Here is a 20,970-nt window from a genome sequence, read left to right on the forward strand (position 1 = left end):
TCTTCATACGACAACTGCTCAACATAGTGGTCAGGGACAATTGCGCATGATTGATGAAACACCCGCATTCCTTTTAGTTATCAAAATCTTGAAAACTTGCGAACCAGTTGTAAAAGGCCTTCGAAAGGCAATCCATTGATCATCATCTAGAGTGAGTAAGAACTTTTTGCAGACAATTTCTCCTGCAGATTTACTTGTAGACTATTCAAATCATTGGCTACACGAGTTTCCGGGCTACTAGACTCAAGAATAGCCTTAGTTAGCTTTTTGACATCAAATTGATCAGATACACAAACCCATACATTCAAGTCGAAATGCTCCGCAGACCCATAGCTTCACTGTATAGTCATTGCAGACTAATCGAGCAAGGGTTGTCTTGCCAACCCCTCCCATTCCAACGATGGGTATTCCGCAGAAACCATTAGAGCTAACATTTTCATCAGATATCAACATTCGAATGATCTTCTCCCTATCATCATTTCTACCATACACACCAGGCTCAGTCAATAAGGAAGTTGTCTCTAGTTTTTGTCTTGCTCTAGATGAACTTCCTCAACAGTGTCACTCAAACCAATAACATCTTTTTGACTTACAACGTATCAGAAATAATCTTGCGACATTTAGAGAAGACATCCCATACCTTTCTATTGATTTGAGACTGGGGTTCCTGCTGATCTTCCATTGCTTTGAATGCAATCTCATCCAACACATCCTCTGCATCGTAAACCGCATGTTTGAGCTGCTTCAGCCAAGCTCCGATAACGGGCTTCTCAAATCGCTTTTCCTCTGCATCATTCCCAACTGTAGCAACAGAGGGTAATGTTAACTTCAACTTCTCCAGGGGCTTATTGAGTTCCTCACTCCGTATAGGGTTCAAGAAGTCCATAGAAAGCAACTTATCCAACACACCCTCTACAAAAGTAGAAAGAACGATCTCCCCAACAACATTCATGCCCTGAAAATGGAGGAGAAGATTGGAATCTGGTGAGATCACCTACTCTTATATATAACTACACAACTGAGACTCGAAGTGGAAAGTCGATGAAATCGAATGGATAGTTGAAAAAAATTTACTTATTTTATCAGCGAATTTTGAACTTTAGTAATAGATAATAACGATTAAAACAATATTAGAATTATAATTATAAAATAACACTAAAAGAAAGTAAATGTCTCACTGTTCATACATCTAATTAATTTCAAACTCTAATCGTGTTTAACTCTTTATATAAGATTAGGACACTCGATGGTTTGAAAGAAAGAGAAAAGTTTATTAAGGGCCAGCTAAATAATTATATTTTACTATTAAGTCCTTAATTCAGGTCAATAGTCATTTATAAACCCGCAACAACTGTGGGAAGGGGCAACTTCCCTTGTTAATACTATAAAAGAAAGGGCATTGCTCTCTGCTGCTGCCACTTGTTCTCTCTGCCTTGAAGGAATCCCTGCTAGCATTTAGCCATCTTCTTTATCTGAAACCATGGCGGACAAGGCAGTTACGATTCGTACCAGGAAGTTCATGACTAACCGCCTCCTATCGAGGAAGCAATTCGTAAGCTCTCTCCTTTTTTTAAGGCCTGTTTCATTCACTTTTTTGGTTGCCAAACATCTTTTTAGCACGCCTATTCAATTCTATGGTTCCTATTGTATTACAGATCTTAAATTAATAGTAATGAAGAGATTATTTTTAGATTTTGTCTATTATGAATGTGAATTAGCTTGCATTCTTTTTTTTAGATTTCTCGGTAGAGAGATTGCTAATTGATGTTAGAGTTCAAATGAATGTCAGCTCTTAGCTCTTAGATGGAAAGATCGAGTGCCTGTGTATGGGATTTGAAATAATGATGGTGTGAGGTATAATTGTTTTGAGTATACGGGCTCTGAATTTTTGTCTATTTGTTTATTTGTTTCCCTTTGTTTTTGCATTAGATTTTTTTTTTTCTCCTTTCCTCCAAAGAGAGGTAGGTTCTAATGCTTGCGCCCAGTGATGTGAGAAAATATTTGCTACACTTGATGGATTTTAAAGAATCCACTTGATGATTCCTATCTACCAAGATCTCTGAGGCAATCTTTTAATTTTATTCCTTGATTTTGTTAATCAGTGACTCGTTTAACCTTTTAACCTTGGATTTTTTCAATCTATGCACAATTTTGGAGATAGTTCTTGCCTTTGTTCAATTGAGCTTTGAATAGCTTCTAGTGGGGTAGTGATATGCTTAATGTTATTTTTGGGATGATGATAGTTTATTTGAAGAGAACTCAGAATTCTGATGCTTATGGGATTTCAGATAGAAATTTCTGTTGACATATTATTGGTTCACAGCTTGTTTTGATCCTGGGTTGCTTTATTGATTTTATTTTTTTTTTCTTTTGATTAATGCAGATAGTTGATGTTCTTCACCCTGGGAGACCCAATGTTTCCAAGGTATATCTTGATAATTTAGACTTCTCTCTCCTCATTATCCATCTAATTTTTTAAGAATAATTACTCATTAGGAATAATGTAGTTGGTCTTATTTTGTCTATGTAGTTCCAGAGGGTTGAAGCAACTATGCCATTACCTGGAGCATAGTTATGCTATTATCCCAGTGAATGGGAAAAATATTACCTTCTAAACTTCTAAGTAGACCATCTGGTTGTTAGTTGACAATTGTTAATGCATTTACCTGTTCCATAGTTTATTCAGCTTTTTTGGCTATTTCATTTACATTCTTCCTATTATGAAGGTGGAGCTGAAGGAGAAGCTAGCAAGCTTATATGAGGTGAAGGATCCCAATACAATTTTTGTGTTTAAGTTCAGGACTCACTTTGGAGGCGGTAAATCCACTGGGTTTGGGTTGATTTATGATTCAGTTGAGAATGCAAAGAAGTACGAGCCCAAGTACAGACTCATCAGGGTAGGCTTTACATATATAGTTTTCTTCAGAATAGAAACTTTAATCATTAATTTCTTAGATTTTGTTTGGTTAACTTCTTTTTTTTTTTATGCTGTTGTATTTTACAATAGCAGAAGGCATGCAAAAGCAAACTAATGAGAAAGCAAACTAACTCAGTCAGTGACCAATATATTTCATATTGGCACAAACTCTAAGAGGCCAAAATGGCACTTAAAGAGGATAAAAGACCAAGATTTCTCTCCTAGCTGCATTTTGGTGTCTTGGCTTTTGTTCGCATCACTGCTAAAGTGCTAAGCCAGCTTATTGTGTATGGAAGCTTTATTTATAGATAATAGAATGTTCACACATCCATGTGATGATGTCATCTGATCGGTCCCGTTGATTCCCTTTTCCTTTTTTTTTTCCCTTTTAAATAAAAATATTTAGTTTTTGGGTGATATGGAGATTTTATATGTAAATGTGTATTGTAGTAAAACTGGAAGTAATCACTCAATTCAGATCATGGTATCGATTGTGTTATTGATATTTAATAAAATTGTGTTTTTAGGTTCTATAATATTTTGATATATCTAATGCATACCTTGTTCATCTGATGGTTGGAGTGAGTAATTAATCTTGTACTTGTATGCAATCTGCTTTCTTATTTTTTCTTCTGTTTGATTGATTTGTAGATGCATATAGTAAATTTTCTTGTCCTTGTTATGTTGTTTGCTTGAAGTTTTGTGTCCTTTTTGTGCAGAATGGACTTGACACTAACGTAGAGAAGTCAAGGAAGCAACTGAAGGAGAGAAAGAACAGGGCCAAGAAGGTTCGCGGAGTAAAGAAGGTGAGATCATTGGTTTCGTTTGTAATGGTTTCTTGATGTTGGTCTAATACCTCTATAGCTTCTAAAATTTTCAGTGATAGAAATTCATTGCTTACCATTGATCTATGTTATGCAGACGAAGGCTAGTGATGCTGCCAAGGGAGGAAAAAAGAAGTGATATATATATATGCATATATAAGATTTGGTTGCTTCATTATATCATGTGTTGCAACTCTGCTAAAATTCAAATGTCATTAGAGAAATGATATCTTGTCAATTCTCAGGATTTCTTCTTATTGTAACAGTTTTACTTTATTAATGAATTTTATTTGTTGATATAACACAATTTCAAATGAGAATTAAATTGATTGCACAGTCCTAATATAATGCACTCTTGAATTATATGACAGTAATGTCAAATCCTCAAAGAAAATTAAAGAATAACAATAATAAATAAAATTTAGGGATGATAAGTACAAATTATATGTATTTATCACAATTCCTGTTTCAATTTCTCATATTATAAAGGAAGTGTTTCCATCCATTCAGCATTGATTCATGTGTGTTTCTCACTATTATTTGTGTTCCCAAACGAGAATGTATGAATGCTTCTCTGGTTAGCTAGTATCATTAAACTTTGATGCTAGGAAGCTAATATCCTATTATCATTCATGAATATTATCTATTTAAAAATAATTTCAGTATTTGAATTTATTTCAAACTTTATTAAAATTCATCTTAAAATATTTACATTTATCTCTCGATCCTGATTATATATATTTTACAGAAAAACATTAAAAAAATAAAACTCAAGCCACCACCAGGCAAAAAAAAAAAAGCGAGAGATCAGGAGGAGGATTGGAGTTTCTCATATTACCGAGTGTGCTAAATTTGGATTTTCTCTTGAATTTTGCTCTTCTATTCTATGCTTAAGCTAGCAAGGCCGCAGATATATATAGTGGTGACGAAGTCGACGACGATAGCATGGATGATAGATCAAACATGATGGTTGATTCCCCCAAATTTCAGTCAAAAACAAATCAAGTGAACATGCAGGAAAAACCAGAGTAAAGGGAATCAAATTAAACATCCTTAAATCAAATATGTAGCCTACTTCTTTTTTTGACTCTTTCTCTTCCCCTTCTCAATCCTCTAATATAATGTGTTTCTATGGCATTCACCACACTTTTATACACTATGTGTTTGTTTGGTATTGAGTTTAGTGACCAAAATCACACACACATATATAAAGAGGAATGACATTATCAAGGAGATGACACATGACACTTTCCTTAAAAAACTTGTCGCGTGTCACCTTAAATACTCTTTTTATATTGATTTTTATTTAATATTTTTTATTTTTTTTTAATTATTATTATTATTTACGATACTACCTTAACATTTATGATTTAAATTATTATTTTGTTTAGAATTTAATTTTTTAAAATTAAGATATTTTGTATTTAATTAAATACATTATTTAAAATTTATTTATATTATTTTTTTTATAAATTCATTTATGAAAAAATATTATTTGCCACATGTTAATAATAATAGTAATAATAGTTTAAAATAAAAAATAATTTAAAAGATAATAATAATAATAATAATAATAATAATAATAATAATAATAATAATAGGCCATTGATGACCATTAGTTTAAAGAAAATTGATCATTATTTTGTGATCTCATAATCAACTATCATATAATTTAATCAATATTAAATTATTTTATATATTTAATAAATAATTTTATTATATTATTATATTTTCTATTATTTTTATTATGAAATCTTTATTAAAAAAATTTAGAGATAAAAAATGTAATTTACATAAAGTTATAAAAATAAAATATAGATATTTGACTTATTTAAAATTAGTATGTATTATTTTTTATGTTAATAATTTAATATTCTTTTTATTTCATTTTCTTAAAATTAATTAATGCTTATTATTATTATCTTTATGGTCAATTTATGGCCATTTAATTGAAACAACTAAGTAAATAAAAAACATTTTACTGTTATAAAAATTAAATTAAATACTTTTGTTATTGTTTTTTAATTAAATAATATTTAATTATTAATTAATTTTTTATTTAAGTAGTTTTTATTTATTTATCTGTATATAGAGTATATCATATTAGGCATTTTATACACATTAAAAACTCTTCTCTCGTCAAATATTTTACATTTTACTTAAATGCTCTTAAACTTTTTTTTTATTTGTACTATTTTTTTATTATTTCTTTCAAAAATTATTAATTATCATTCTTAAAATTTATTTATTTAAATATGTTTAATTAATATTTATTTAATTATTAATTTTTTAAAAAATTTCTTGTTTAATATTTTTTAAACTTTTGAATATTTTATTTCATTATAATTATATATCGAATGCAATTATAACTAATATTTTGATTATCTATATTTTATTATCATTAATTTGTAATAGAATTATTTTTAAATTTTAATTTAATATCTATTTTTTTATGTATAAATTATCTCTCAACTATATTTTTATGTAGAAGTAGAATTTCAAAGATAAATTACAAATATGATTGCATAGAAAATTTAACTACAAATAAAGATGATTAAAAAAAATTAAAATTACAATATTAAAATTATAGAATTTATATTTTGAAAAATAATATGTATTTTTAATATTTATTATATTAATAGAAAATAATGATATTTTAAAATTTTAATATTTATGAAATGTATTTAATTTATATTATAAATTTAGGTAAATTGATAACATTTTTTCCAAAGAATTATTTTATAAAAAATATATCAAATTAATAAAAAAAATTTACACTTAGATATGGTATGTTTAAAAAAAATAATATAATAGAATGTTATTTTTAACTAATAATAATGTTATATGTTTTCACTATTATTAAAATTAAATAATTCAATTCATTATTAGTAATTTAATATTTTTATTATATTAATAACAAAAAATATTCTATATTTATATTTTTAAAATAATATTATTTTCTCATTAATATAATATATTTTCTGTAATTTATAAAAAATAAATATTAATTTATATAAATTATGAAACATAAATATTTTATGAAATTTAAATTATTTTTAAATAAAGTATTTTTGTTACATTTTAAATGAAATAATCATGGAAACTTCTATTAATATATGTATAAAAGAAATTAAATATGTATTTCATTAATTATATCATAAATTAATTAAAATTTTATTATTATCATATGTAAAAATTTATTCAAATTAAATTAAATAAGAAAAGAATTTTAATTTAAAATTTATGTAATAATAATAATTTATCTTATTTAAAATAAAATTTAAATTTAAATTAAAAAATAAAAATGATAAATTACCATGCACACGTTATATTAATTTCAGAATAAAAAAATTATTTTTGATATTAAAAAAATATTTTTAAAAAAATATTTTATTATTTTAATATTTTTATAATTAAAATTTATTAAATTTAATTTTAAATTATTTTTTAATATTTTATATTTTAAAAAAAATATTTTATTAATAGTAATTTCAATATAATATCAAATAGACCCTAAAATTATAATTTTTTTGATCAAAATATTTTTTTAATCATAACTTATATATATTTAAAATAATCTTATTACTCGTAAAAAATTATACTAAGAACAATAAATATTGGGCCTAATTGATAAAGCTCATTACATTTCTAAAAGAAGAACTCACTGTTTAATCTGTGGAGAATGTATTATTGAAAATAACAGCGACCAACCTCAAAGGAATTATGATTCATATTACACCACGGATCACAATAATTAGTATCTAAATAAGTGAGTTCGTGAATCGTGAAGGAATTATGGACCGTTGATTTATGCACATTCAACGGTTCTCCACTCAATGTTCCAAAATTAAATGAAAAAAAAAAGTATTTTGCTATAATACTATAATTATTTTAAGTTTAAAATAAAAGTAGCCGTTTGAACTTTCCAGATACGTATCGATAGTTAGATGTGACCGTTGGGGACAAAAAGATCCGTTACTAAAGTTCAATCTTCCAAAAGGCATTTGGATTTGACTTTTCAGTTTTGGCTTCAAAGACAAAACTGAGAGAGTGCAAAAGAGATGCGAACGCAGGGAAGTAGAACTGAAGGGGGTGACCCATTGTCTCGACTGGGACTCATTTTCTAGTCTCTCTCTGGTTATTTAGAGAGAAAAAGATAGAGAGCTTTCAGACCCACTTGGAGTTTTTTAGTCGCTATTGTGGTTTGCAATCATGGTAGCCAGAACCCCACCAAAGCTGAGGAGAATTGCGGCACCTCTCAATCCTGTTCTGATTAGAGAAACCGTAAAGAAGGTAATTGTCCCCTTCATGGTTGTTGGGTTGCTTAGAATAGAAAGCTGTAGAAATTTTTCCTACAAAAGAAGAAAAAAATTAAAACTTGGAATCTACCATTCAAAATGTTCATGCTTTTTTCCTCTTGCTAGTTCATGGGTTTTGATTTTTTTTGTTTTTGTATGCAATAATGGGTTTGTTTACTTTTGCATGGAATTGTGAAGGTGGATAAATGCATGGCTAGATTGCAAGAGCTCCAATACACAGTGGCAGGTGGGCATAAGGTGATATCTGGGGTTAGTCTCAGTCCTAGAAGTACCAGAGGTTATCTAAGAACTAGTCTCAGGTGCAAGCAAGAATCTTTGAGGTAAAATCGAATTTGGGTTTTGGTTTTTGTTCAGGTTTGTGTTAAAAGATTTATCATTTTTACACTAATAATTATTTTACTTTCTAATTTCAAGGATCAAGAGTGCTACGCCTAGGAAATCTCCGGTGGGCAAGTTTCCGGCAAGTGTAGTAGGTATCTCTCTTTCTCATCATATTGAACAATTTTGTTCTGTGTTTGGCTGTAATAAGGAAATTTCTTTTCTGGGTTCTGAAAGAATGTAAATAAACAATGCTAATATGTTTGTCATGAACCAGTTTCAACCTAACAGTTAAAATGTTTTATTATGCAGGGGAATGGCAGCGAATGTCATTACCAGCTATGCTAGTAGGAGAAACTGTGGGAGAAATTCTACAAGCAAGCCAATTTGCAAGAGAAATTGTCGCAGCAGTTGCCTGCAAAACCAAGAAAACCCCCCCAGAAGACCCTAAAACCCCAATGACCCAAGACAGGAAACAGAGGCCAAACCATGAAAACACTGAACTCAAGTCCAAGAGGAAGAAGGAAAAGCAAAATAAACTGCAATCCATTCGATCAGAAACCACTTCTCCATCTCTTCAAAGAGCTCGATCACGCATTAACTTTAAGGTTTCACCCCCAAAGAAGAGAGAAATGGAGAAAGAAAACTCTGCTAAATATTTGGCAAATAGAGTTTCTCCCAGGAATAGGCCATGGGCTAAAAAGACTATACTGTTTCCAAACCCTTTGTTCCTTTCTACAGATTCTAATCAGCAGCAGAAGTTCTGCAGAACAAGGTCTCCTGTGATTTCTAGAAATAAACAGACTACTCCACATAAGTTCTTGATAAAGTCCCCACCTTCGGCTTCCAAGCTTCAAGTGAAGATCAAGAGCCCACCATTGGTTTCCCTGTCACCTACTGGAGCTGCAAACTTGAGCAAGAAATCACCTACTAGAGCTGCAAACTCGAGCAAGAAATCTCCAAAGGTGTCCACTGCTTCAAAATTGCGTAGGTCATTTTCTCCTTCAAGATTGGCTAACAGATTGGTATCTCCATTGAAGAGCAGGAAAAGTGTACAGAAGAATGATGGTTTAATGGGTGGATTTAAACAGCGTCCGGTTTCAATGCCAAGACGGTTCTCATTGGGAAGAATTTAAGTTCTTTTGGTTTTACTTGAGGCTTTTGTTTGAAAAGCGAGGGATTCTGTTAATCAATGTGCATAGTTGATGATTCTTTTTAAGTTCCTTTGTGGGTGGTGTGGGTGTGAATGTTTCTACATCATATTTGGCTGGCTTCATCAAGAAAATAATGCATGTTCATTCCACGTTTTGTAATGGATTCCCAATTGTTTAAATGAAGTTACTGCAAACTTCTGAGTCTTCAAGAACAGAAGCTTTTACTTGCAACACTTGTATATAAAATGTACTTTGAATTCTCCTTGATTATAACAAAGAACCACCATAATCAACCATCAAAATATACGGAGATTGCACTTAATAATTTCCCCACAACAGAGCAAATCTGAATAGTCCATAATTTCTGCATTCTTGAATAATAATGCTGCTCAATGAAAATCTTGTAAAAAAATGAACAAGCCATAGACTGGAATAAAATTTCATAAGCTTATCAATCATATTCATTCCTGATCATGATTATTGTACATTGATCCACTGGTGACAAACTTGAGAAACATGTACCCGCCCCCTCAAAAATGAAAGATAAAAAAAAAAAAGAAAAAAGAACAAACTCTCCAAACATAACCTTTCTCTCAAACAATGCTTTATATGGTGCAACAAGGTGCTTTATATGGTGCAACAAGGGCACCACTTAGGCTGAACAATGCAATGGGCACGAAAATTACCCAGTATTCACGCAGACCTAGAACACTGTCCAAACTCTATGCAATACTTTTACCACTCTCAACAAAACTGTAATTCTGATGTTTTAGCAGCTCATAATAGAAATAACCATTTATTTGCTTGGAGATGCAAATCTTGTCCGCTCTCTCTGCCGGTTCAAAGCTCGATCTTTTGGGGATGATGTTTTACTTCCCACACTTGCTTGGCGCATCATCTCTGCAAAAACAATATTCAGAATCATACATTATTCTTGTCAGAATAACAATCAGCACTGCACACCACGGTCATTTTTTTTGCCTTTGTATAAATATAACCCAAAAGAACTTAATAGGATGAACTCAGTCGAGAGACAGAAAATTCTACTTCTGCAATCTTGTTGAAGTACTAGTATCATAATCCGACTTCCACTTTCTTAAGTGGAGCATTTAATTTTTCAATACTTTGTAATTTGTATGCATAGTAAAATGATTAAGTCAATTATTTCAAGCTGGAAAAAAGGATTAATCTACAATTTCCACAAGAATTTTTGTCAATATAGCATCAAAATAATTTCTAGTATGCATATCACGTTAAGTTCATTGCACAGCTAAGCTATCTAAATAGATTTAAAGCAGAGAATGGTAAACTGCATTTCAGATAAAACATACCAAAAAAACCCCATGGAAAGAATGCAATTGATAATTTCCCAAACAGTATCACTCGAAAGAATCACACGGTAAAACATAGAATAATTGACGTTTAAAGCAGAGAATGGTACAAAAACACAATCTAGTTGGCACTAAGAAATATACAAGGAGAAGCAAGATTTCCATGCCTCTCTTTCTCTCAAGCTCTTGGTCAAGTTCTTCTTTCCACTTCTTCTGTATCTCAGAAAAGTTCACACTGTGAATAACAAAACATACCATTTCAGATTACTCCCAAGTCCCAACTTAATAATAAAAAAAAATGTCATCATGAACTAAAAGATACAACAACTTATGGACTAACCTTGGGCTACTTGATTCTGGCTGATCATCAACTACAAGCCCTTTTCGATCATTGTTCTGAGGTGATGAACTGTCCTCTGAAGATTGATCATTTGCATTACCAACATTTGATACACGCCTAGTATTACTCCCAGGGCTTCCGGCACTAACAGCATTAGTTGCTGCAGATGGGGTTCCAACGGGGGCTCGACTTGGAGACCTGCTTTTGGGAGGTAATTTCAAGTAATTTGGAAGAGTTTCGTTGTGTGAACTCCCTGCAAAGCTTGGAGAGCCAGCTGCATTCAAACTGTTGTAGAACTCTTCATATAAAGGTGTTTGCAACTTCTTCAGTTCTAAAGCCTGGCACAATAATTACGAATTCAACATCACAACAGTCTATAGTAGACCCAGATCTACAACATTACTAAAAATGTAATTGGCTAATTTAATTTTATCAAAAACAAATAATACCTTCTCATCCAGAAAGGCTGTAATTTTAGACTCAGTAAGTTCATCATCATCCTCAGAGAGGGATGCCCCACAAGGAAATGAAATATTACTGTCCTTTTGAGCTGGTTGATCAATGTCTAATCTTGCTTCTGCTTGTTCTGAATCTACACTCTTGTCAAATTTGCACCTCCAATCTCCATTGAGCTTATGTTTGGAATCACGACTCTAATTAAGCAAAATTACCAATCCATTGGGGCTAAATTGTTAGTGCACAGAATTTACAAGCAATAACACAAGCGACTTTAGCTTACTTATGAGAAAGAGATGAAAGTAGCTGCTCACTTTGATAAAGTCATCAGCAATCAAAACAGGACTAAACTTGACTTCACTAGTAGTAAAATCATCTCCATCAATTTGACACATATCATCATCACTATTATTTGTTCTCCATAAATCCTTGCTTTCCAGCAGTTTCTTAGGATCAACTGAGCCACTCAGACTGCCCAAGTTACAGGAATCAATAGTGCCAGAGACAGATGGCATTCGACTGTCAACAAATGGACAGTATTGTCAAAAGATTGTAAAAGCATCATTCAGGCAATAGTAATGTATCATCGCAGAAGGTCAAAGCATACCAAATTGTAAAACTTACATGGTTTCAAGCTCTTTGCTGCATGACTGCTGAGGAATTTCAGAAATTTCCTAATGGTAATGGAAATTCCGCCATGAAAAACATGACCCAAGATAAAGTATGAAAAACCAACAAGCATGGCTCCAGCCAAAGTATACTAACCATGAAAGGAGTGCGAATAACAGGGTCAGATGCTTCACGCTGGCCGGTTACAAAAGGATGCTGCGTTTAAATGAAAATTTGGGATTATCTAACATTGTTAAAAACTTAAAACCAAATTTGTATGGCCATGCCCCAAGTCATCACCAGTATTTTAAGAAGTTAGCAGAACCAAAAGGTTTCCATAGAAAACAATGTCCCTAAAATCAAACTAGAATCACCTGCAACAATTTAGACGCATCTGGCCTCATATTTGGTTCCCTGTCAACGGAAATTACATACATCAAAGATCCAAAAAGAGATGAAATGGAGATTTTGTCAGATGGAAATTAAATCACTACTTTTGCAAGCACTTGAGGAGAAAATCTTTTGTTTCAGCAGAGAGATGCTCTGGGATCTCTGGATGTGACTTTGTCGATCCTATATAAAAGAGGGCAGCAACCTGTTGAAACCATTCTTAGTATGATATTTTGGAAGCAACTTAAATTAAATAAAAGATATCATAATAGCTAGCAGATTAGGTACCTCTTGGTATTGTTGGCTCCAAGGAGGCTTTCCAGTGGCCATCTCTATTACTGTACATCCGACGCTCCATATATCAGCAGAGCTAGGAAATTTTGATGTAAGATATTGATAAGGTTCAATTCATCAATCTAAACCATCAAAAATAAAACTATTTAACTTTACATTATAGATAGAGCAGAATGGACCTTTCAACCACACCAACTGAAATGGAAGATCATATTAAGAAAGAATACTAGATTATGCACAAAGCCACCAAAGAATACTAGATTATGCACAAAGCCACCATGTCTAGAGCAAAATTAAACAAAATGCATTCCCTTGAAATTAATTCCCTAAGCCCTCATATTTCTTTTAGATTTCTTGATAGTTGAAACACACTTCAATTGTGCAAGGAATGTTAGTAAAAACAAGCTTTAGAAGTTTCTGGACAAACAGATAAAGAAATGATCCAAAAGACCTCTCAGCAGCTCTCATACCATTTTAGATTTCTTGAAACGCACATGGATTGTGCAAGGCACTTTTGTGAGAAAGGAAGTGACAAAAGGCATATCTCTATAAATTTATGGATTGGCAAAAAGCAAGCAATTTTGGATTCCTCCTACCTTTTAGGTACATTATCTTACAATCAACAAACTTTCGTTTATATAGAAATTTAGAAAAAGAAAAGTAAAAAGGATCTTGCAGGAACAAATTCAAATGACATCATGTTCAAAAAATAATTAGTATGCATGTAACATATAAATACTTAGAGGAACCAATTATCCTTACAAGCTATGCCCAGTCTGCAGAATGACTTCTGGAGCCATCCAATATGGAGTGCCCTTCATTGACTTTGCCCCGGAAACAGTGGCCTATAGAAATGAGCACATATGTAGATATTACTTCTACAAAATACAAATACAGTAGATGTGGATAGAAAGTGAAGAGAAAGGTGCATACCAGCTCAACAACTTGTTTTGATGCACCAAAATCTGCAAGTTTAATGCATCCTTTATTATCAACAAGGATGTTGGCGCCCTGAAAGCAGATAAAGAAGGCAAATTACTACTTATATCAAGAAGATAAGAAAAGGATAAAGAACTTTTCTCAAAGAATGGGGATTTAAAGGCACCTTAATGTCCCTGTGCATGATTCCATTATTGTGTAAATACTCCAATCCGAGAAGCAATTGCTTTGTGTATGTTCTTATAACCTACTCATCAAATTAGTACACAATAGTAGTGCCAAGTTACCTAATATGCGTGAGTTCAGTTGGCAAGACTTACTGCCTCAGGGAACGGTCCAAATTTCCCCAAAAGTGATGATATTGATCCCCCAGGAACAAATTCAAGCAAAATATTTAAGGCTTCCTCCTCCCGATCTGTGCCCAAATATCTCTGAAGATTACAAATGGCATATATAGTTAGAATAGTGGTATGCATCATTGATTCAATGGATAAACAAAAAATAGTACACGTTACTCACAACAATATTGGGATGAGAAAGATTCTTCAAAAGCTTCACTTCTTCCTCAAGCTCTCTGATTTGAGCCTACTCTTATCAATAATATAAATAAGTGAACTCAATCATATTTCTTAAATCAACACAAAGAGAAACACTATTATAACAATTATCACCAACACAAAAATTTGCATGTTTCTAGGACCATAAAATTTGCGAGAACGGAAAGAACATTTCCTACATTCCATTTGATTAATGAGAAAACAGGCAAAATTAAGTCAAACTAAACCTCAAAATCTTGAAATTTCTAGATGCATGAGAATTGAGCAAAGCAAAAGGCCTCACTTTATCTGGTACAAGAAGACTATTTATACTGGTTGAGCTTGTTCTACAAAAGCTAGTAATCACCAATATGTAGACAAGACAACCATGTTTCAGTATATTAGAAAGAACAAAATTAATGACTAAAATAATGAATTTTACCAGGCCACTTAGATGAGAACCAAATATTTCTCTTCAACAAAAAGCAAATTTTCATCCTCTGGGAAACAGAATATGCACAAAATTCACCAGTGATTCAAATGGCACTGATATAATACCTGCGCTCTATCTCTTGAAGCACCATTAGCTGCCATCAATACCTAGAAAGATAAAAACAGAAAATGCAACGTCAAACTCAAACCCACAAAAGCACAAAAATAAACAGCGAAAAATAAATTCTGGGAGTGAAATTAAGCAGAACACAAAAGGGTAAATTAAGTTAAAACAAATATATCAAGCAGAAAGGAGAAAGCCGACTTTAGCCTATAAGTAATTAATTAAGTAAATGTTTCAAAATCCCAGTTAAACCCCAAACACACAATTACCAAAAATCGAAACAGAATCAACAAGAAAGAACAAGGAAAATCACAATCCAAAGCCAAAACCAGATCAACCAAATCCCACTTTAAGCATCACGCAACAAACCCAAAAAGCCAAAGAGAATCATAAAGCAACAAATGCAATAAATAACTTCCAAAAAAATAATAATTAAGAAAAAAAAAAAAAGATAACCTGCTTCACCGCCAAGAGCTCTCCAGAATCAAGATTCATGCCCATGTAAACATGGCCAAACGCACCGCAACCAATCAACTGCCCTTTGCGATATCGGATGGGAGTCGCCATTGGAAGTGATGGAGAAGAGGGTTTGGAGAAGATTCTGGATTTGCGAATGCTAGAATTTAACTTTTCCACTAGGTTTCCTGTCAGTGGATTAAAGCCGTATTCTTGATTATCTGGGGGTGGACGGAATACTATTGATCGCCTCACTGATCCCAGCAAGTCTTGCATTATTGACGATGGGCAGCGTGAGAGAGAAAAAGAAATTGGTGATCGATTTTGGTCTGCAAAAGAGTGAGAAAATGGAGTTCGAGAGATAGGAGGGAAAAGTGGGAGAGATTCTTTTTTGAAAAATGTAGAAATTGAAAAATAAAAGCAAAATACAGTTATTTACTTGCCTAAATCTTCCACCTTAGGACATCTCATCTTGCCAACTTTAAGTTTCCTTAAAATTTTTTTGGTTTGATTAGCATAATTCTTTACTTTTTGAGAAATACTCTCAATTCCTTCATTAATTAAATTATTTTCTGAAAAATAAACTTCCTACTAAATAGCTATTTAAATCAAACAATGCCTTAATTAAATATTAATCATTCACTTTAAATATGATATTATTTTTAATTTAATTTTAAAAAATAAAGTAAATATTTTTGAAAAAAAAACTATATTTAAGAGAAAAAAATTTTAACCATCAAGCTCAATAAAAAACTATTATAACTATCAACGTGATTGATATGAGTAGTAAAAAAACTCTATATATCTTAAATAAAATTAAGTGTTTAATCATTATAAGCAGAAAAAATCTATGCTGGAGCGCTTCACTCATAATGAGCTTCCCAACACGAATAGTGAATTAAGAGATATATGTGATTTACTAAAAAAATAATTATATTTAAAAAATTAATTTGACTCTTTTTAATTTAATTTTTTAATTTTTAAAAAATGACTAATTCCATTTTTTTCTTGAAAATTTTGATTAATCACATACTTGTTTTTAATGTGAAAAAATGATTACGAACTCTTATATCAATACTTGGTTAACTCATAAATTATATTTTTTTAATTAATCTTTTCTTTTTACAAAAATTCATCCAATAAAATTATTATATATGTATAAAGTTTATAAAATGTTTAATGTGCAAGCATCTACAATGCTTAATATCAATAAATTTTGAAAATTCAAATTTATTCATAAAAGTTGGAGACAGGCCGCATACAACAGCAAAGAAAAGGGGGGAAAATCCAATTAAATGAGGTCCATTCGCTCAAGAAACAAATGGCATTATTCGCAAAGGAAAATCAAGATCATTCTTTCCAGGAAATCATCCCAAAACATAAAGCTTCGAACAAAATGTATAATCATAGTGGTTAGTTAGATTATGCAATCATACTCAACATACAAAATATATAATTAAATCAATTTATTTTGCATGTTGATTTCATATATTTAAGTTTTGGTTCATAGTAAATGGAGTTTAGAGAGGAAGAGTTAATCTAATTCAAGAAATTAAATGATGTCGTCTAGGGTCTGTAGCCTTGATCTTCCAATGTCCATCAGGCAAACCTTCTTTCTTAGCTATACTTCTCCACTTCCTCATCCTCTCATCCATCTGCCTAGTTAGCCCACAAAATTTCTGCAATTTCTTTGGCATAGCATCATATATCTGCCACCACCTTCTGTGAGCTGAGTCACTGGCAAAAATGTGACGAACCACCATGTCCCAGTTGCAGTCATAGTCCCTATAACACATCCATGGCTTCCACCCCAACAAATGAATAGCATAAAGGTCTTCTGGGATTTCATGATTTGGGTCTCCTTTTCTTTGGAAGACCTTAAGATGATTTAACTTTGAAGGCAACCGATGCCACCAAGTGAAAGCTTCATTGAGAAACCCTTGATCACCTCCATTATAAGAAGCTAACTTAGTAGTCTTCGACATGAGATCTTCGAATGTGCACATCGATGGCTCTACAACCATGATTCCAGAGTTGAATAACACCTTATCATTTGCAGAAGCTGACAATTGAGGGTAAAGAAAGAATTTATCCAAGTTTCTAAGAACTATAACATCTGCATCTATGAAAATAACTTTGTCATAATCTATCAATTGCCAAATTCTAAGCTTGCTATAGTTCCACTCATTGTATGAGCCCTTTCTAGCAGAGGGGCTTCTTATGGGTTCTATCAACCTGGCTTTCCACCCAGCAGCTCTTAAACCTTGAAGAGACTTTGCAGTTATGGAGGAATCATGGAGGAGGACAAGCTCTTTTGTAGATTTGGTTTGAATTATACTTTGAGCCAAAGCTATAGCACCACAGACATAAGCTTCCGAGGAATGGAGGACTGTTACATAGGCAACCCTTTGGAATGTGATGTGGTTGAGCCTGCTCGTTTGTTTTGATAGTATTTGTTTCCATATTTCTTGACCTGCATATATATATATGAACAAACTTATATTTATAGAATTGTTATTATGTTTTATAATTATTACTATAAAAATAAAGAAATTTTTTTTGGTACAGAAAATAAAGAAAATTTTGTTAAGTAGTTGGATTAATTGATTATTGTTATTTGAATATTTTGTTTCTATATAAAATATATTTACCAAATATTTTTAATACAGTGATTTTGGGATAAATATATAAATGAAGATATTAATATATATTTATATTATAAATGAAAAGGTATTTTTTTTTTATGTATATGGAAAAATAAGGGGTAGACCTAAACTGACTTACTTGGAGGAGAGTAGTACAATATGACCATTACACATTTCCGAGGATTTAGTCCAAAATAGTTTAGAGTAGAGAAAGAGAATCCATATAGCCAACCCTAAATTTTTTGGATAAATGTTTAGTTGAGTTGAATTTTTTTATATGAAAAAATAAATGCGAGCTGCATAAATATAGAAATTGAATTTTATCACAAATAAAAAATTCATATATAAATCAAACACAGAAATGTAACATTCATAATCACTTTTTTGATAAATTCTACCTACCAAACGTCCCTTAAAAATAAATAGGTATAGGAGATGAATCTCTATTGCATATATATATATATATTAAGCAGTGTGAGTTTAAATTAATTAGCTCATATTTATACATGAAAGCTGAGATTTACATATACACACGTCTTTCCATTCTAATGGATCTTTGAAGAGCATTGATTGAAATATGAAAATCATGGCAAATTATCAGGTACATTCAAGATATGTGTAGCTTCACTTATAAAGCAGTAGATCCCATCTTGATATATTACTTTTTAATGTATTAAGCGCATTTTATATTTTGCCCAAAATTATAATTGAGAGATTTTTTATTTTCATGCCATATGAGAATTTTTTTTTATAATAAATTTTTATCTAAATTTGATACACATTAAATACAAAATAAAACGTTATGTTGTATTTTAAATTTACAGTAAATTAATTTAGGCAAGAAAAATATTTGATTTGTAGACAAAAAATTTGAATTTTTTAATATATGGGATCATACTTAAAAAAGGCAAATCAAACCCACTTAATACCATGGCATATACTTACTAACTCAAAGTGTCAGGCAAATGTTATTTTGATCATAGAAGGAGAGCAACCCAAGTTTTTCCATATGTGGTTTGAAGAATCCCAAGAAATCAAAAAATTAATTTCTTGCCATTAACAGAAAGAAATTGTGGTTAAACTAAAGCAGCATTATTAATTACCTTTCTCTGCATATGGTGGAGCAATCTGGCATGATCCAACCGGCATTAGTACCTTTTGCTTCAGCTTCCTCAGTTCAGGCTTGTACACCCAATAATCACCTACGTGAGTTAATAGATCATCACATCTGAAAATCTCTTGCATGGCTCCACAGGACCCCATGAACACAACATACATAGTCCGTTCAGTGTATTCTGCAGCTGGGTTCTGCACCCACCCATTCGCCACCGCAAGATTAGCCACCACCAAATTCACTTGCAACCTCCATACATCCCTAATTCCTTTCTTCTTCTTCCCTTCTTCACCACCACCACCACAAGGAACCCTAGCCACGATGACATCCAAGCCGACGTAATCCTCTAGTCTCGGCATGGGAATCTCCGGGCACCGTGGTATACCCCACTTGTGGTCTTCATCTATCCACTCTGGGAAAAAATCCTCCCATATTTTGTCCTTGGAAACAGGTTCGAAATCCACAAAAACAGTCTCTGCTAATGATCCATAATACGTATCATAATAAATACTCTTTATATCATCATCATCTACGTTAACCAGACCAATCTTAACTTTCTGGGTATCGACCATTTTGGAAACAAGATCGAACCAGGTGCTGCCATGGGAATTAGGGTTAGCCTGAGCCTGGAGTAGTCTAGTGTAATAATGGGTGGGTTTTGGCCTGAAAGACAAAGCTAGAAAAGTGAGGGCCGCACATAGAAAGAAGAGAGAGACAGTGAAGAGTCTTTGAAATGATCTTAGGGGCCAATGAGAGGCCATCTCGTTGCTGAGGTCTCCACGTCCTGTTACTGGTTTTGATTATTTATATAGAAGAAAAAGTTTTGAAGCCAAATGGACATTAAAATCAGAATAGACAGAAGAGAATGAAGAGTTTTCCCGAAGGGGATGTGCAAGGTCCCAAGTTGCTTGCTGTTGACCTCACGCGCATTTTATTTAATTATGAAGCACGTGAATCAAATTATGTTGCTAAATATTAATATTTTGGGCCTTAATTATTTAAAAAAAATGAAAATGAGATGAGAACATCAATGTAAGTGGAATTTTGTTTTTATAATTCTAAAACTTATTATTTAAAGATAATAAAAAATATTAAAATTTAAATAATAATTTTTTATGAAATTTTTTATTTAAATTTGATATCTAAAAAATGAAGTATATGGTAGATTCACTTATATATAATATATTTCGGATCAAATTAGAAAAAATTTTCCATTTTTTACATTATGATTCTCTTATATTATTTGTGGTGTTTCTTATCTTATATCATCATAGATTTAAAAATTCTTACAAAATTTATATTTGACTTTTCTTCTAAATATAAAGTCTCGTCATTTTTTTATATATTTTGATTATTTAAAATATTTTAAATTTATTAGTATCTAATTTAGTTTGATCTAATAATTAAACACATATTTATATCACTCAATTATAGGTATCAGATTCGAGTTTTCACTTTCTCAATCTCTAATAAAAAAAATTTAATGGGCTCATAAATTTTTTAAATAATAATTAACAATTGTGTTTAATAAAAAATAAAATTTTCCTTACTTAATTCTGATTTATCATAAATATAAAATATATGGTGAAACTCATAGAAATATATAGACTTAATAAATTTATATCTTAAATTTATAATACAATAGATTTAAATAAAAATTTTTCTTAAAAAAAATGCATGTAATTGATAGGTTTGAAATTTATATGACGTGCCATGGTAGAGGATGTAGTTGAATGAGATTTTTTTTTCTTTACTAGTGTGCTCATTTGGTG

General features: G+C 31.5%; 5 protein-coding genes and 1 non-coding gene across 7 annotated transcripts; 3 read left to right on the forward strand and 3 right to left on the reverse strand.

Annotated features, from left to right (window-relative positions):
* Nucleotides 1-30: 30 nt before the first annotated feature.
* Nucleotides 31-952, reverse strand: LOC131177689 (putative disease resistance RPP13-like protein 1). The gene is made up of 3 exons (XM_058142796.1): nt 594-952; nt 297-481; nt 31-182 (listed from the first exon to the last, which is right to left on the reverse strand). The coding sequence occupies exons 1-3, from the start codon at nt 950-952 to the stop codon at nt 31-33; spliced, it is 696 nt and encodes a 231-aa protein (XP_057998779.1).
* On the forward strand, nt 848-4,075 carry LOC110660105 (40S ribosomal protein S24-1-like). The gene is made up of 6 exons (XM_058142782.1): nt 848-984; nt 1,323-1,552; nt 2,384-2,425; nt 2,727-2,897; nt 3,637-3,723; nt 3,839-4,075. The coding sequence occupies exons 2-6, from the start codon at nt 1,481-1,483 to the stop codon at nt 3,878-3,880; spliced, it is 414 nt and encodes a 137-aa protein (XP_057998765.1). The 5' UTR covers nt 848-984; nt 1,323-1,480; the 3' UTR covers nt 3,881-4,075.
* On the forward strand, nt 1,979-2,067 carry LOC131177714 (small nucleolar RNA SNORD24). Its single transcript, XR_009147049.1, has one exon. It is a non-coding gene; the product is annotated as a small nucleolar RNA SNORD24 (small nucleolar RNA).
* A 3,648-nt stretch (nt 4,076-7,723) lies between the features above and the next one.
* LOC110660115 (microtubule-binding protein TANGLED) lies at nt 7,724-9,691 on the forward strand. The gene is made up of 4 exons (XM_021818299.2): nt 7,724-8,034; nt 8,238-8,380; nt 8,475-8,533; nt 8,691-9,691. The coding sequence occupies exons 1-4, from the start codon at nt 7,954-7,956 to the stop codon at nt 9,512-9,514; spliced, it is 1,107 nt and encodes a 368-aa protein (XP_021673991.2). The 5' UTR covers nt 7,724-7,953; the 3' UTR covers nt 9,515-9,691.
* A 259-nt stretch (nt 9,692-9,950) lies between these two features.
* On the reverse strand, nt 9,951-15,856 carry LOC110660122 (mitogen-activated protein kinase kinase kinase NPK1). 2 transcript variants are annotated; one of them, XM_021818314.2, is made up of 17 exons: nt 15,440-15,856; nt 14,986-15,027; nt 14,411-14,476; nt 14,212-14,322; nt 14,058-14,138; nt 13,886-13,963; nt 13,715-13,797; nt 12,947-13,028; nt 12,763-12,863; nt 12,643-12,682; nt 12,425-12,484; nt 12,284-12,333; nt 11,974-12,178; nt 11,653-11,856; nt 11,204-11,541; nt 11,031-11,098; nt 9,951-10,432 (listed from the first exon to the last, which is right to left on the reverse strand). In XM_021818314.2, exons 1-17 carry the CDS (start codon nt 15,713-15,715, stop codon nt 10,329-10,331), a joined length of 1,989 nt encoding a protein of 662 aa, XP_021674006.2. In that variant the 5' UTR covers nt 15,716-15,856; the 3' UTR covers nt 9,951-10,328. The 2 variants fall into 2 exon arrangements, with proteins under 2 accessions (XP_021674006.2, XP_021674011.2); XM_021818319.2 differs by having other exon boundaries at nt 11,008-11,098.
* A 978-nt stretch (nt 15,857-16,834) lies between these two features.
* LOC110661957 (putative UDP-glucuronate:xylan alpha-glucuronosyltransferase 5) lies at nt 16,835-20,011 on the reverse strand. Its single transcript, XM_058142704.1, has 2 exons — nt 19,188-20,011; nt 16,835-17,912 (listed from the first exon to the last, which is right to left on the reverse strand). Exons 1-2 carry the CDS (start codon nt 19,957-19,959, stop codon nt 16,984-16,986), a joined length of 1,701 nt encoding a protein of 566 aa, XP_057998687.1. The 5' UTR covers nt 19,960-20,011; the 3' UTR covers nt 16,835-16,983.
* Between the last annotated feature and the right edge of the window lie 959 nt (nt 20,012-20,970).

The sequence above is a fragment of the Hevea brasiliensis genome, unplaced genomic scaffold (genome assembly GCF_030052815.1).
Source record: "Hevea brasiliensis isolate MT/VB/25A 57/8 unplaced genomic scaffold, ASM3005281v1 Scaf7, whole genome shotgun sequence".
Taxonomy (NCBI): domain Eukaryota; kingdom Viridiplantae; phylum Streptophyta; class Magnoliopsida; order Malpighiales; family Euphorbiaceae; genus Hevea; species Hevea brasiliensis.

Excerpts from the sequence above, each read along its gene's own strand:
- LOC131177689 (XM_058142796.1), bottom strand. The coding sequence starts at position 952 with ATGAATGTTGTTGGGGAGATCGTTCTTTCTACTTTTGTAGAGGGTGTG. Across the intron at positions 482-593 it reads AAGATTATTTCTGATACGTT|AAATGATGATAGGGAGAAGA; the intron begins GTAAGTCAAAAA and ends TGTGTATGGTAG. Across the intron at positions 183-296 it reads ATTTCGACTTGAATGTATGG|GAGAAATTGTCTGCAAAAAG; the intron begins GTTTGTGTATCT and ends GTAAATCTGCAG.
- LOC110660105 (XM_058142782.1), top strand. The coding sequence starts at position 1,481 with ATGGCGGACAAGGCAGTTACGATTCGTACCAGGAAGTTCATGACTAAC. Across the intron at positions 1,553-2,383 it reads TCCTATCGAGGAAGCAATTC|ATAGTTGATGTTCTTCACCC; the intron begins GTAAGCTCTCTC and ends TGATTAATGCAG. Across the intron at positions 3,724-3,838 it reads AGGTTCGCGGAGTAAAGAAG|ACGAAGGCTAGTGATGCTGC; the intron begins GTGAGATCATTG and ends TATGTTATGCAG.
- LOC110660115 (XM_021818299.2), top strand. The coding sequence starts at position 7,954 with ATGGTAGCCAGAACCCCACCAAAGCTGAGGAGAATTGCGGCACCTCTC. Across the intron at positions 8,035-8,237 it reads TTAGAGAAACCGTAAAGAAG|GTGGATAAATGCATGGCTAG; the intron begins GTAATTGTCCCC and ends GGAATTGTGAAG. Across the intron at positions 8,381-8,474 it reads TGCAAGCAAGAATCTTTGAG|GATCAAGAGTGCTACGCCTA; the intron begins GTAAAATCGAAT and ends TCTAATTTCAAG.
- LOC110660122 (XM_021818314.2), bottom strand. The coding sequence starts at position 15,715 with ATGCAAGACTTGCTGGGATCAGTGAGGCGATCAATAGTATTCCGTCCA. Across the intron at positions 15,028-15,439 it reads AGCTCTTGGCGGTGAAGCAG|GTATTGATGGCAGCTAATGG; the intron begins GTTATCTTTTTT and ends TTATCTTTCTAG. Across the intron at positions 10,433-11,030 it reads AGAGCTTGAGAGAAAGAGAG|AGATGATGCGCCAAGCAAGT; the intron begins GCATGGAAATCT and ends TTGTTTTTGCAG.
- LOC110661957 (XM_058142704.1), bottom strand. The coding sequence starts at position 19,959 with ATGGCCTCTCATTGGCCCCTAAGATCATTTCAAAGACTCTTCACTGTC. Across the intron at positions 17,913-19,187 it reads TCCACCATATGCAGAGAAAG|GTCAAGAAATATGGAAACAA; the intron begins GTAATTAATAAT and ends ATATATATGCAG.